Below are 15509 nucleotides of genomic sequence, written 5' to 3'. Positions count from 1 at the left end.
CCCATTATTCCCATTCAGTGTACTCTTCATCTCAAACACTCCAGTCTTCATCTCAAAAAGTTCAATTATAGTATTTTATATCTTCTATATGTCTTAATGTTCTGAAATACAGAATAGTTATAAGAATGGTCTTAATGTCCTTGTCTGCCAATTGAACATCTATGTCAATTCCAGATCAGTTTTAATTGATTTTTCATCTCATCTATAGGTCCTATTTTCCTATTTCTTTGTATAACAGATATTGTGACTTTACCTTGTTGGGTGCCAGATATTTCTGTATTTCTATGTTCTTGGGCTTTATTCTAGAATTACATTTCTTGAAAAACAATTTGATGCTTTTGTGCCACACTTTTGAGCTTTGTAAAGTGGGACCAGAATACACTCAGGTCTATTTAGTCTAGAGCTAAGTATTTCCCATTACTAAAGCAAGACCATTCTGAGTATCTAAAGCCCCTTAAATTATGAAGTTGTGAGAAGAGGCACTATTCCTGAACCTGTGTAAACAACTGGTAATGTGTCCTCTAATCCATGCAGACAGTTTCTCCCCTAGCCACAAACAGTTTCTTCACATGCATGTGCTGACCAGTAAGTACTCTTCTGATAGCTGAGGGGGAACTTATGCAGATGTCTGGCATTCTCTCTTTGTGTAGCTCTCTCCTCTCTGGCATTTCATCCTGTAAAACTCTAGCTCTTCTGGTCTCCCTGTACTCTCAGCTTCATCACCTCAACTCAAGAAGTCTCCCAGGCTCCACTTAGGTTCTCGCTTCCTCCCCACAGCCTGGGATCTCCCAAGATTATACACTGGGGAAAATCAGATATTATTTATTTATTCATGAGAGACACACACACACAGAGAGACAGAAAGAGAGAGAGAGAGAGAGAGAGAGAGAGGCAGAGACACAGGCAGAGGGAGAAGGAGCCTGACGCAGGACTTAATCCCAGGTCTCCAAGATCACGCCCTGAGCTGAAGGCAGGTGCTAAATGTCTGATACACTACTTAATCCATATGCTGAATTCTTAATTTCAGTTATATTTTTCAGTTCTAGAATTCCCATTTAACCCTTACTGATTCTAGATTTTTGGTGAAATTATCTTTTCATCTAATTTCTTGGAAATATTACAGCTATTTTAAGTCCAAATCTAGTAATTACAACTAGATCACATATAAGTCAGTTTCTGTTACCTTTTTTGTTATAATTCTTTATTCAACACCAAATACTATGTATTAAAAACTATAAAGGTTCAGCATATACTTTATTCTTCCTAAGAAGGTTATAAGGCAGGTAGAATGCAAACAGATTTCCTTTGTTCTGCTTGAGGCTAACTTTAGGTCTTCTATTTCACTTTTTACTTTACTCCTAGGGCTTGGTCCTGCTGTGGTTTCATCAGATGGCTGGGATGTTTGTCAAAGCCACTTCACTTTGGCAGCCCTGGAACTCTACCCTTTGTTTCCTTGGCATTATGTTGTTGAAATATTTGCCTACATTTTTAGTCTCTTGGCTTTTGCTAGATTTCTTGGAGTCTTATCCTATGCACATATAGGTTAAGATTTGGTATGTGTCTCAAGAAATGAGTACTTCCAGGTTTTTGAGTTTTGAGTACATCCCAGTTTTACTCTATTCTCCATCCTACTTTGGATTTAGCTCAAGTTCTAGATTCTCAAGCAACTGTTAACCCAAACTCTGGCTACCCTGCCCAGCAGCACTACTGCCTTTTGCTGGGACTCTACTTCTTGTGCTATGAACTAGCAAATGCCTTTGGGAGAAAGCCAGTTGAGTTTCCTCACTATGCTTCCCTTCTTGTGGGGACTGTGGCCTCAATCAAGTCTGGCCAGCATGGTTGCTACCAATTTCTTTAAAGAGCTGTTTTATGTAGTCTGTCAAATTTTTATATTTATCTTTGTGGGAGAGTCAGTCCAATATAAGTAATTCCATCATGTCTATAACTAGAAGTCTCTAGATAGTACATTTTTATCTGAGGTTTTCAAAACAGCAATAAATTATAATGTTATTAAATTTTAAATGATTAAATGGAGCAACCTTTCCTCTTCTTAAAAGCCATTTTGAATCTCAGTTGATAAGCAGAAATTTGAAAGTGATAATAATAAAAGTGCTTAGAATTGTATTTTGATTCAGGTTACTGGGAAAACTCCATATCTGATTACATATTCTGAAAAATACAGTGAAGTGCTAATATTTCAAACTCTGTATTACAAAAACATTCAAATTCACACAAAATCAGGTACCTGGTCATCTTAAAACTTTATAATATTGGAAATTACGATTATCTGATTAAAAAGAAACATCCAAACTAAAAACCCAGAAAATAAAGATAAAAATAACTTTAATAAAAATTAAGAAAGAAAAATAATATAAATATTTAATTTATTAGTATTTACTGGTGCTTGGGGCTCTCTGAAGAACCCATCCTTTTCTGAATGTAAATAAAAGTTTACGGGTGTATAAAGTTCAGATGTTTTGAGAAAAAGTTCTCAACAATAACACCCAAACACAAATGAAAACCAACACCTAACTCACTAGAATTACCTCCTACCAAGATACTTAAAAAATAAGTGAGTCAATAATACAGGTACTGAAGAGGACTTAGATCAATAATTACCTTCTAGTCCTATAGATGGCAGGTGCCATGGAGCTGGTACTGAGTGGTAGACAAGGAAACAAGCCAGCATGCTCAGCTGAGATTCTTCGAAGGGCTGTCCACTGAGGTAGGCGTGCACACACACATCACCCCCAGCTGTGAGAGAAATACACAAATGGAAATGAGGTTCTCATCCAGAACTCATTAAGCATTTAACATACACTAGACAGGTACTATGCTGGGAATTAGGGCTACAGTGGTAAACCAGACTGTCACCACAGAGTATAAAGTGTTGTAAGGAACAGAGATGTTACACAAACAAATGCATAATTAGAAATTGTGATGAGTGCTATAGAAGGATAGTGGTCCTTGTATGCTGTCTTTCCAAATATCCATTTTATGATCCTTCTTCTCTGCAGTATATAACATTTGAGGGGACTAACTTCAGCTCCAGAACTGGATTCTAATTACTATTAGCCAGACTTCCTCAAACTTTAAGGTGCATCTGAATCACCTGTCAGGGTTGATTAAAACAGATGAGTGGGCCTCATCCCCAAAACTTTTTGGATGGGGTGAGGAAAATTACATTTCTAAGAAGTTCTCAGGTGATGCTGCTGCTGCTCCAGAGACCACACTTTGAGAACCACTGGTCCAGGACAATAAGGGCAACCCCATTCTCAACAGTGTGATTGGTTCAGGAACTGACAGACTTAACCTATTCAGTAACAGACATTCTCTGCCACAAGGACTGACTGAGGAATGTGCATGAATTCCAATTCAAACCAGAGACATTGGGATGCCTGGGTGGCTCAGTGGTTGGGCGTCTGCCTTTAGCTCAGGGCATGATTCTGGAATGCTGGATCGAGTCCCATACTGGGCTCCCAGCATGGAGCCTGCTTCTCCCTCTGCCTATGTCTCTGCCTCTCTCTGTCTCTGTTTCTCATGAATAAATAAATAAAATTAAAAAAAAAAAAAAAAAACAGAGACATGAGAATATGCTTGACAACATATTTGCGAGAGGCTTCTAAGAAAGAGATTTCCTCATTGTTATGGCAAATCTCCTAGAAGCAACTCTATTCTTCCTCTGCAGAATGCTGAGATTGAGGCAAGGAACAGCCATTTTATTACCATGAGAAAAAGCACTCTGAGGATAAAGCCATGGCACAGAGTATAAATAATGGAACCTCAGAGGAACTGGAGTTAAAGGCACTAAAATAAGATGACCCTTAGACCACCTTACTAGCAGCCTTCCAATAATGTAAGCTTATATGTGTCCTTATTGATTAAGCCAGGTTGAAAAAAACAAAACAACAACAAAAAAACGCCAGGTTGAGTTAGGCTCTCTATTACCAGTAGACTAAGGCATTCTAATACATAAAGAAAAGCTAAGGGAGAGGAAGAGGAGAGAAGGAAGAAATAAAAACGGCAGGAATGTTGCTTGAAGTGGTGTGGTCTTAGAAGGTCTATGAGAAAGGGGCAGTTAAATTGAGGCTGTAAAAATGAATATAAGTTGAGTAGGCAGAGAAGGAAAGAAAAAGTTCTAGGGAGGGATAGCAGTATATTTAACAGCCCCATGAGAACAGGGAGAAGAAAAATTACAACTGATACCAAAAAAAAAAAAAAAAAATCTTATGAGACTAGTATGAACAACTACACACCAACAAATTATACAATCCAGAAGAAATGGATAGAGCAAAGTCCTAGAAACATATGTCTTCTAAGACTGAAACATGAAGAAATAGAAAATCTGAATAGACTGATTACTAGTAAAGAGACTGAATTAGTAATCTAAAACCTTCCAATAGGCAAAAGTTCAAGACCAATGGCTTCACTGGTGAATTCTACCAAACATTCAAAGAAAATTCAACATGTATCTTTCTCAAACTCTTTCCAAAACCTGGAGAAGAGAATGCTTCCAAACTCATTTTACAAGGCTAGTATTAACCTAACATCAAAAAAAGACACCACACACACACACACACAAAAAATTACAGACACAACAATATCCTTGATGAACATAGATCTAAAAATCCTCAACAAAATATTAGCAAACTGAATTCAACAATATATCAAAAGGGGTCCCCATTGTACCTCTGGCCAAGGTTTCAAAAGACCTCACCAAAATGCAGTCTCAAATGGGACATACCATGGAAACCGTGATCTTCATGTCTTACAAGTTTGCTGGGGATAAAAGCTACTTAACTAAGGTGGACCTGAGAGTACTCATGGAAAAAGAGTTCCCAGATTTTCAGAAAAACAAGAAGACCCTCTGGCTGTAAACAAAATAACAAAGGACCAGGAGCAGAGCCGAGATGGCAAAGTGGACTTCCAGAGCTGCTTTTTACTAATTGCTGGGCTTACCATTGCATGCAATGACTATTTTGTAGTATACATGAAGCAGAAGGGAAAAGAGTAGGAAGCATGAACAACACTTCTGCCGGATGAGAGTTCTCCCAAAATGTCTCTTAAGGAGTCTCTTAAGGAATCTGCCCCATAGCTTCACCTTGTATAAAGGAGTCCATAAGCAGGTCAGGACTCTCAGAAAATGTACAAGTAAAATCCAATCCCCATTTGACAAGCAGAGAAAGAAAAGTCAGTGAAAGCTGGTTAAGCTTTTGATTTTTATACTGCTTACATGCTCTTGCCCTCAAATTCTTTTTTAGTTACTCAAAACAACAACAACAAAACATAATACTTTAAAAGGATCACACATACACCACAACCAAGTGGGATTTAATCTAGGAATGCAAGGATGATTCAACATCTGCAAATCAAAGTGATACAGCACAATAACAAAACAAAGGATAAAAATCACATGATTGTCTCAATAGGTACAGAAAAGGCATTTAACAAAATTCAACATCCATTTATGATAAAAACACTCAATCAACAAAGCAACTACAGAAGAAATGTACTTCAACATAATAAAGGCCATATATGACAGTCATTAGATAACATCATACTCAACTATGAGAAGCAGGGCAGCCCAGATGGCTTAGCGGTTTAGCGCCGCCTTCAGCCCAGAGTGTGATCCTGGAGACCCGGAATCGAGTCCCACATCAGGTTCCCAGCATGGAGCCTGCTTCTCTCTCTGCCTGTGTCTCTGCCTCTCTCTCTCTCTGATAAATAAATAAATAAAATCTTAAAAAAAAAAAAAAGAAGCAGCTAACAGCTTTTCTTTCTTTTAAAATAAAGAACAAGACAAGGATGCCCACTCTTGCCATTTTCATTCAACATAGTAGTGGAAGTCTCAGCCACAGCAACTAGGCAAGAAAAAGAAATAAAAGGCATCCAAACTGGAAAGAAGATTTCAAATTATACTACAAAGCTATAGTAGCCAAATAGTTGGTATCAGTATAAATGCACATAGATCAATGGAAAAAGAACAAAGAGCCCAGGAATAAACACACACCTATAACAATGGAGTCAAGAAAATGCAATGAGGAAAGGACAGTTTCTTCAATAAATAGGGATAGGAAAATTGGACTGTCACATGCAAAAGAATGAAACTGGACCATCTTAAGACTATACACAAAAAAATAAAGTGGATTAACAACCTGACTGTGAGACCTGAAACCATAACTCTGAGAAGAAAACCTAGGCAGTAAGATCCTTGACATCATTCTTTAGTGTTGAATTTTTGGAATTGACTCCAAAAACAAAGGCAACAAAAGCAAAATTAAGTAAGTGGGACTACATCAAACTAAAAAGCTTCTGCACACCAAAAGAAACCATCAACAAAATGAAAAGGCAACCTACTAAATGAAAACAAATTCTGCAAATCATATATCCAATAAGGGGTTAATACCCAAAATATATTTTAAAAACTCAAATAACTAAAAAACAACAAAAAACTCAATTCAAAAATGTGCAGAGAGGGGCTCCTGGGTGACTCCAGTCAGTTAAGCATCTGACTCTTGATTTCAGCTCAAATCATGACTCCGGGGTCATGAGATCAAACTCCACATGGGGCTCCACACTCAGTGGGGAGTCAGCTTGAGATTGTCTCTCTCCCTCTGCCCCTCCCCCTATTCACACATGCTTTCTCTAAAATAATAAAGAATTTTTTAAAATGTGCAGGGACTCCAAATAGACACTTTTAGCAAATTAGACATAAAGGCCAACAGACTCATGAAAGATGTTCAACGTCACCAATTATCAGAGAAATGCAAATCAAAACCACATGAGCTATCACCTCACACCTGCTGCAATGGCTATTATTAAATAGGCAGGAAATAACAAGGGTTGTAAAGAATGTGGAGAAAAGGGAACTGTCTTGCATTGTTGGTGGCAATACAAACTGATACAACAGCTATGAAAAATAGCATGGAGGTTCCTCAAAAAATTAAAAATGGATCTACAATATGATCCAGCTATTCTACTGCGGGATATCTATCCAAAGAAAACAAAAACACTAAACCAAAAAGATATTCAGTTAGTTGCAGCCTTATTTACCATAGTCAAAATATGGAAACAACCTAAGTGTCCATCAATGGATGAAGGAATAAAGATATCGTATATATACACAATGGAATACTACTCTGCGATATTAAAGAATGCTGGTCATTTGCAATAACATGGATGGGCCTTGAGGGTATACTAAGTGAAGTCAGACAGACAAAGACAAATACTGTATGATTTTATGTATATGTGGAACCTAAAAACCAAAACTCATAGAGAACAGAGTGGTGGTTATCACAGGGGCTGGAGGTAGGTAAATAGGTAAAGGGAATCAAATGTACGGTGATGGATGGTTAACTAGATTTACTATGGTGATCACTTTGCTATACATACAAATATCAAATTATGATGTTGTACACCTGAAACTAATATATAATGCATTATATTGAAACCAATGCAAAATTGGAATAAATTTTACCTTAATTTAAAAGTGATGGCTCTTCACTAAAAAATAAATGTACATTTCTGGCAATTATAGTAGCAAGTCAAATTTGGTAAAGAGCAATGTTGTAAACTACCAAATGCCCTAAAGAGGGTAAGGGTAAGAAAAAAAGCAATTCAGGGCACTAAAGACTGCTCTAGTCACTGCCAAAGTTTCATTACTGATATGAAATGTGCAAACCAGAGATTCTGCAAGGTTTAATGACATACTTCTTATCAACACGAAACGTCTGCCATAGATAATCAAATGCTGAGCTGAATACAAACAAAATACCAAAACCCATGTAATAACTTGTATTTTTCCCAAAAAAATGAGAAAAAATGAGATTTTTAAAAATTTGGAAATTATATAATCTTCTGAATTCTAATGGAAGGTGTTAACCAAACACTAAGGAGTTTGAAATTGCTGCTTTCCATGTAAACCTCACAATCTGGTTTACATTTTTTTTTTCAGAAATGTATTCCCTAATATTACAGTAGATAGTTTTTACGTTAATTATATTCAAACGCAGGTTTTACTGGCTACTAACAGCTTTAGGACATCAAGAATTGTTACTATTTACAGGTTTTAAAAAATCAAAAGATTTAAAAAATCATCACTTGCCTCACATGAGGCATAATTACTGCTACACCATTAGGAGTAATTTCACATTTCCCCTGCAATCACAAGTCTGTACTTCCAAGCCATTGTTACGTGATGTCCTAGGTTCCCACCAACTAACTCATAGAGCTGGTAAAACAAACATTTACTCTAAGCGCACATCAAGTTTTCAGTGTACACAATGCGGGGGTACAAAAAAGGGAAGAAAACAGCCAATGACCTCACAGCTAGGTGACAGGCCACATCCCTAAGAAATAGCAGAGAGAGGCATTGGAAAGAAAACAGGATCGGATGCTAAAAAAGATAAAACAAGTTCCTAAGTGTTAAGTGGTATTTAAAAATACGTGTATATGTATATTTTAAATATGTACAAATATATGTATATATACATCCTTATGGTGTATGAAGCAAAGTGTATTTTTTAAAGAAGCTGAAGTAAATAATCAGAGTCCAATTCATCTAACTGAAAACATTTACATCTATAGCCATTCTAGCTTATATTCAGATTTACCTTGCTTAGCAATTAAAGAAAATGCTACAAGAGAAAACCCTGAGTCCCAGTGTATCTTAAAAGCACCACTCTGAAAAATATGGAAGTTCCTTGAGAAGTTAAAAAAAGAACTGCCCTACGACCCAGCAGCTACACTACTAGATATTTATCCAAAGGATACAAACGTACTGATTTGAAGGGGCACATGCACCCCGATGTTTACAGCAGCAATGTCCACAACAGCCAAAATATGGCAAGAGCCCAGATGTTCATCAACAGAATGTATGGATAAAGAAGATGTGGTATGTATGCATGTGGGGGGTGTGTGTGTGTGTATACACACCACCACTACCACCACCACCACAGAATACTACTCAGCCATCAAAAAGAATGAAATCTTGCCATCTGCAATGACGTGGTGGAACCGGAGAGTATTATGCTAAGCAAAATAAGTCAGTCAGAGAAAGACAAATACCATATGATATCACTCATATGTTGAATTTAAAAAACAAAACAAATGAGCATACAGGAAGGAAAGGAAAAATAAAATAAGATGAAAACGGAGACAAATCATAAGAAACGCTTAAATCTAGGAAACAAACAGGGTTGCTGGAGGGGAGGTAGGCTGAGGGATGGGGTAAAATTGGGTGATGGGCATGTGATATAATGAGCACTGGGTGTTACATGCAACTGATGAATCACTAAATTCTACCCCTCAAACTAATAATACACTATATGTTAACTAGATTTAATTTAAATAAAGAATTTTAGGGGGCAGCCCAAGTGGCTCGGCAGTTTAGCACTGCCTTCAGCCCAGGGCGTGGTCCTGGAGACCAGGGATCAAGTCCCACGTCAGGCTCCCACAGGGCCTGCCTCTCCCTTTGCCTGTGTCTCTGCGCCTGTCTCTCTCTGTGTCTCTCATGAATAAATAAATAAAATCTTAAAAATAATAATAAAATAAATAAATACTTTTTTTTAAATAAAAAAGCACCAGACACAATGCTATTATTACCTTGTAGCCACTGGTCCAGAGTATTATCAATAGTGCATTTTACAACAGGGAGGAACTCAGAATTCATAAAGAGTCCTCGCTTAGGGTGGTTCTGCAGTCGCTCCTGATGGCTCCTGGAGCTGAAAAACTCTAACACCAACTTTATCTGCCAAAGCTCAGATGTCTCAGACATTTCTCTTCTTCCTAGTCTTCTCATAGCCTTTAAGAGACAAAAGGAACAGCAATCCACTTATTAAAACAATGAAATTGCTCCAATGGTCTCTTCCTCAGAGTTGTATAATAGAGTATTTTTTAAATATGCCTCATAGATCAATAAAGTGCAGAGAGGAATCCATTCCATGTTTTGATGCAGTCAGCCCCACAGAAAAGCCCTCTGCTGGGTGCAGATGCATGTCCATTCTCTTCAATATGGTTGCCACATATATAGCTTTTGGATAAAAGCAACAAAGGCAAATGAGGTCATTCTTGGCTCAGTGGCTCTGAAAAATGAAGACCTGCTAGGTCTACTGTCAGTTACCTCTCAGAAACTCAAGTGGAGTACAATGACTTGGCCAGGGATCCCAGAGGCAGACGGCAAAACAATACTACTGATAATAATGCTCTTGGGACCCATCTGCAAAGTCACCATGGCTGCAACTAGCAAGGATGTTCTGTAAACAATTGCCCATGATTGTGAAGGGATAAAGGTTCAGAGCATAAAATGGGAACACTTTCAGCCAAAAAAGAAAAATACAACTCAATACTTGGCTGCTACATAGAGTCCCTATGAGAAGTAGTGTCAGTGTGAACATCACATAATCATACTTTCTAATTAAAAAATGTGGATGGATACCAGATAATAATGCTATTCTGGGCCTATCAGGTCATATTAGAAATTGCCTTTTAATTAAGAACATTACTTAATAATGTCACTTTCCTACTTTTCAATAGAGATTATTTTGCCATTAGAGGTAACTTCCTTTGGCTTTAATCACTGAGCCCCACATGCTTATCTGTGAATTCATCATATCACATTCATTTAAAGAACTGTTTAAAATCACAGACCTGGAACTCATCCCAGAAATTCTGATTCAGTAGATAATACAAAATGGCATTTGAAGATCTGTATTTTTAAGATTCCTCATATAAATTTAACCCAAGTTAGAAAACTACTGGCTTAGCTTAACTGCAATTTTGAGTCTGAAAGGCATGATACTATTAAAAAGTCATACGTATTACTAAAGTGAATAGATTGGTCTGATCTTTTAGGGAAGCAGTTAAGCATTTTCTGCATTACCACTTTTAAGCTCTTTTAAAACAGCAATAACACAAAAAATTTAAAAATGAACTCCAGCTTGCTAAATCACTACACACTAATACTATAACCTCTTGCAAGCTTAATCACTCAGGCATAATTTTATATCACTGTCATCATTAGGGCACTGTTTGTTCACTTACTGCTCATTTGCATATCTCTGCCAGGAAGGAGGGAAGCAGGAAGGAGGCAAGAAACCACGGGAGGATGCTAGAGGAGAAAGGGAGGAAACATGCTCTTTCTCTGCTAGTCAGACGAAGAGAAAAAAAGGGAGAATAGGAACCCTAGAGTAAGACAGTCCACCAAGGGGCATTCCCATCATAAATTCTAAGCTTTTTTGGTTATATATAGAGCTTTCAAGTTTTATAAGGTTTCCTTTTTTAAATTTCTAAAAGCAAAAGAGAAATGAAAAAGATGAATACATGGGGAACCTTACCTCACAGTTGGTATGTTATTTAAAATACAGTATAAATGAAATCAGAATTGGACTGTTTTTGGAACCATACCTGATCCATTGCTATGTATGCAGGCAACATCTCTGGGGTCTCCTGAGTAACACATTCATACAGTACTGAAGAAAACAGATCCAGAATTTCCTGTTTCTGTAGAAAATTAGAAACTTTTGTAGCACATCAATGTATATTCCAAAATCAATTCAAGACTGTATAGCAACTACTATGACCCATTCTTAAGTTCTACAGTCAATGATATATAGGGTAAGACAGCTATCTCTTTATAAAATCACAGTGAATAACACTAAATATCAATAAAATATAATAAAACTAAGCCCCAAGGGACAGTTATGGCTATAAGTGCTGCAAGAAGAGGAAAGATCAGCTGGAGTAATATGAGCAGACAGGACACCTTAGAGATGTGCTTTGGGTTAGGCTGGCAAGATTCAGAAAGGAAATGCATAATCCACAAAGATGCAGTACAAACACCGAGCATAGCAAGCATGCAGGAGGCAGCACAACCAAACCCAGTTAGGCTTACGGGCAGGCACAGGCTTTCATCAGAGACCTGCGGCCTTGAATGCATGCCCAGCCCTTACTAGCTGTGTGATCTTAGGCATGTGATAGCTGAGTGGCAATTTCCTTATCTGTAAACCTGGAATGATAAAGTACCTACCCTCCAAGTCAGAATCCAGTAAGAAAATTACATAAAGTACTGAGCAAAGTATCTAATAAGTAGTCAAGATTCAGTAAGTTAAAGAGGTTATAACTATCTCCCTTAACCCTCAAAACAACAACGTAAGGTAACTTCTATAATAATCCCACTTTTAGAAACAAGGAAACTGCATTTTGGAGAGGTTGAAAAATTTTTCCAAGAGCTACCACACTTATAGGCCAACAGGCCATCACTCCCAGATATCAAATCCTACATCCAAGCTTTGGAGTAAATAAAAGATCTGTTGGGCACCTTTTGAATTCTAAAGGGAACAGCTTTATAACCAATAGAAAAAAAAAGTTATAAAATACAGATGAAACAAATAATAAAATTATGTAAAAATAAGAGACAGTAAACACTGAAAATATCAGTACAAAAATGCATGTAAGAAAATATTACCTATCAAAATCTATGTCTTAGAAATTTTAAGTTGTTTCTTCTATCAAGATAGGCAGTTACCGAATTTAATAGTTTAGACTATGAAAAATCTGTATTTGCCAAGCAAAAATCATGCAATGTACCCAAAGCATGTCACTAACCTCATAAATAGGTATGGATATTACAGGATTTTTTGGTGGTGTCCACAGATAAATTTAACAAATTGTAGTCTGGTAGCTGAATAAAACATGTGATACACACCTGACCCATGTTCACAGTTGGTTTGCAGAAATATTCAGCAAATGACAGAAGTGCTGGATCAGAAGTAAATGCTGAAATTGTTTCTGGCTAAAAAAATAAACAACAGCAACAAATAGAAGTGTAATATTAGAGGTTATTTTCCTTATTGTTCAAGTTGTAGTATATGCAGTTCTAAGAAACCTACCTCACTGTGTTCACACAATGTTCCCATAAAGCCCAAGGCTGTACAAATTTTCTAGAGCTTCACCAACCTGTTCTGCTGAAAAGTTACAGGACACTTTTGTGCACAAACCAAACATGAGCTACTGATTTATCAGGACAATAATAAATAGGTCTTTCTTACATAACTTATTCCCAAAAGGCTTTCCCTTCTCCCTCATTAACTAACTGAAAAATAAGCAAGAAACCAAGAACTGTTACTGAAAAGGTAAAAGGAAAAAAATAAAAACTACCACTCAAGCCACTCACTAAAAGGTAAACAGTGTATGATTCCACTTATATGAGGATCCTAGAATAATCAAATTCAGAGACAGAAAGCAGAACGGTGGGCACTGGGGCTGCGAGGAAGAAGGAACAGGAGTTGCTGTTCAGTGGATACAGATGATCAGTTTTACAAGATGAAACAGTCCTACAGATGGATGGTAGTGATAATTGCGCAATATGAATGGACAATACTACTGAATTCACTTATAGGGTTTCACTTACAGGGTTTTAACAGCAAATTTTGTATTTTACCACAATAAAAAAAAATTGGGAAAAAAACAAAGTTCAAGAAAATGGAATATGGAATATGGAATACACGCAATACAGAAGTATGACCATTTTCCATTGAGGTTTATATTTTATTTCTGAATTCCAGCAAGAAGGAAATTGAGATGTCTTTTAATCTTTACATAATTTTCCAATTTAAAATCAAGTATAAACTTCTCATTTTCTTTACAAATTAGATTAGGGTCTTTGAGATGGGCTCTAATTCATAAAAGTAACCGTGCTTAAGTTAAGGTAACCGTATCCAAAAGTCCTTCAAGGGATGCCTGGTGGTTCAGTGGCTAAGCATCTGCAATCAGCTCAGGGGGTGATCCTGAGGTCCTGGGATAGAGTCCCACATCAGGCTCCCTGCATGGAACCTGCTTCTCCTTCTGCCTATGTCTCTGCCTCTCTCTCTCTCATATGAATAAATAAATAAAATTTAAAAAAAAAAAAAGTCCTTCAAAACCATTTTACAGACAACCTATCAAATACTGCCAAACAAAATTCATTGATGTTCAGCTACATCTATTTAAACCCTGGGAACTATTATAAAAGGCTCAGCCATAAGTAACTGGTCTAAAATGAAATGTGAGTTAAATTAAAATAAATACTATCTCCTAATGTGGAAAAATAAAGGATGTTAATTCAGTCCTCTGGCCACCACTTAGCCAGTCCGCTGGCCACATTTTTGCCTCTACCACTACCCCCTACAGGTCCTAACTACTTTGCCACTTGGTGTATTTTCAGCAGGAGCACATTTGCTCATGGAATTTCTGAAAACTGTACTTAAACTAAGAAAATGTTTTTTAAGATTTTATTTATTTATTAGAGACAGAGAGAGAGAGAGAGAGAGAGAGAGGCAGAGACACAGGCAGAGGGAGAAGCAGGCTCCATGCAGGGAGCCTGATGTGTGACTCGATCCCGGGTCTCCAGGATCACGCCCTGGGCTGAAGGTGGCGCTAAACCGCAGAGCCACCAGGGCTGCCCTAAACTAAGAAATTTTAATGTTAGTTTATGGAACACATTTCTCGTGTGGGAAACTTGAGTTCTAGAGTGAGGAGCAGTAAAATATATACTGACTGCGATGGGAATGAGATTGTTTCATACACTCTAACTGCAACTACTTTTTCATTCTATATACTCTTGTGGGGGCAGCCCGGGTGGCTCAGCGGTTTAGCGCCGCCTTCTGCCCAGGGCATGATCCTGGAGACCTGGGATCGAGTCCCATGTTGGGCTTCTTGCATGGAGCCTGCTTCTCCCTCTGCCTTTGTCTCTGCCTCTCTCTCCTCTCTCTGTTTCTCATGAATAAATAAAATCTTAAAAATAAATAAATAAATACTCTTGTGTTAGCAGTCAAGTACTATGAAAACAATAAAGCAAACTGATAAATCTGTCATCATTTCATCCTTACCAAGATTTAAGCAACAAATAGGAGTGTTTATTAATGTAATTAATGCTACCTTGCAAAAATCTTTTTTATTTCTGCTACGAATTAAGTAAATCTTAACAGATTTAAAGATTAATAAGTAAAAATATTAAAACATTTTTATAGAGTTAAGATATACTGTCCCTGCTGCTAAATGTAAATCATCCTTACAGTCCTGGCAGATGACTCATATTTTATTATATTTGCAACATAAAACAACAAACAGATCCAAGGCCATTCAGTCTTTATAATCTGCAATGAAGAGAGAGAGTAGGTTTACCTAAACGGTATCATAAATGTTATACAGAAGTACATGCTCCAGTGGGCTAATGGGATTTATAAATTAGTCCATCACATCCTTCACTTTTTAACCAATCAATACTACCTTGAAAGCCCAAGCTTCAGAGTTCCTGTTAGCAACAGTCTGGGCCAACAAACTTTGCCACCCCATTGGATCTTCCTTATAGGAGAGCTGACCTGCTCTGAGCTTAACATACAGAACTCCATCCTTAGAAAGGATTGATCTAAAAAAAAAAAAACCAAGAATAAATTTTATATGAAATATTATTTGTAGTTCTCGAGTGGAAACAGTGCCTCCCAACATCATGCTCACATCAGATAAAGTCTTTA

General features: G+C 37.2%; 1 protein-coding gene and 1 pseudogene across 4 annotated transcripts in view; one reads left to right on the top strand and one right to left on the bottom strand.

The window, feature by feature from the left end:
- The window catches only part of ANAPC1 (anaphase promoting complex subunit 1), a 113131-nt gene that overhangs the window by 10517 nt on the left and 87105 nt on the right, over window positions 1–15509 (bottom strand). For all 4 annotated transcript variants that reach the window (XM_072770240.1, XM_072770242.1, XM_072770241.1 and 1 more), the window contains 5 exons: window positions 15265–15403; window positions 12704–12790; window positions 11404–11499; window positions 9604–9802; window positions 2620–2754 (listed from right to left, as the gene is read on the bottom strand). In XM_072770240.1, the coding sequence (XP_072626341.1) occupies window positions 2620–2754; window positions 9604–9802; window positions 11404–11499; window positions 12704–12790; window positions 15265–15403 (656 nt within the window). The remainder of the gene's footprint in view (window positions 1–2619; window positions 2755–9603; window positions 9803–11403; window positions 11500–12703; window positions 12791–15264; window positions 15404–15509) is intronic.
- LOC140600684 (protein S100-A10 pseudogene) lies at window positions 4260–5700 on the top strand (annotated as a pseudogene).

This window comes from Canis lupus, chromosome 12 (genome assembly GCF_048164855.1).
Source record: "Canis lupus baileyi chromosome 12, mCanLup2.hap1, whole genome shotgun sequence".
Lineage (NCBI taxonomy): Eukaryota > Metazoa > Chordata > Mammalia > Carnivora > Canidae > Canis > Canis lupus.
This window is presented reverse-complemented; position numbering and strand designations above follow the sequence as displayed.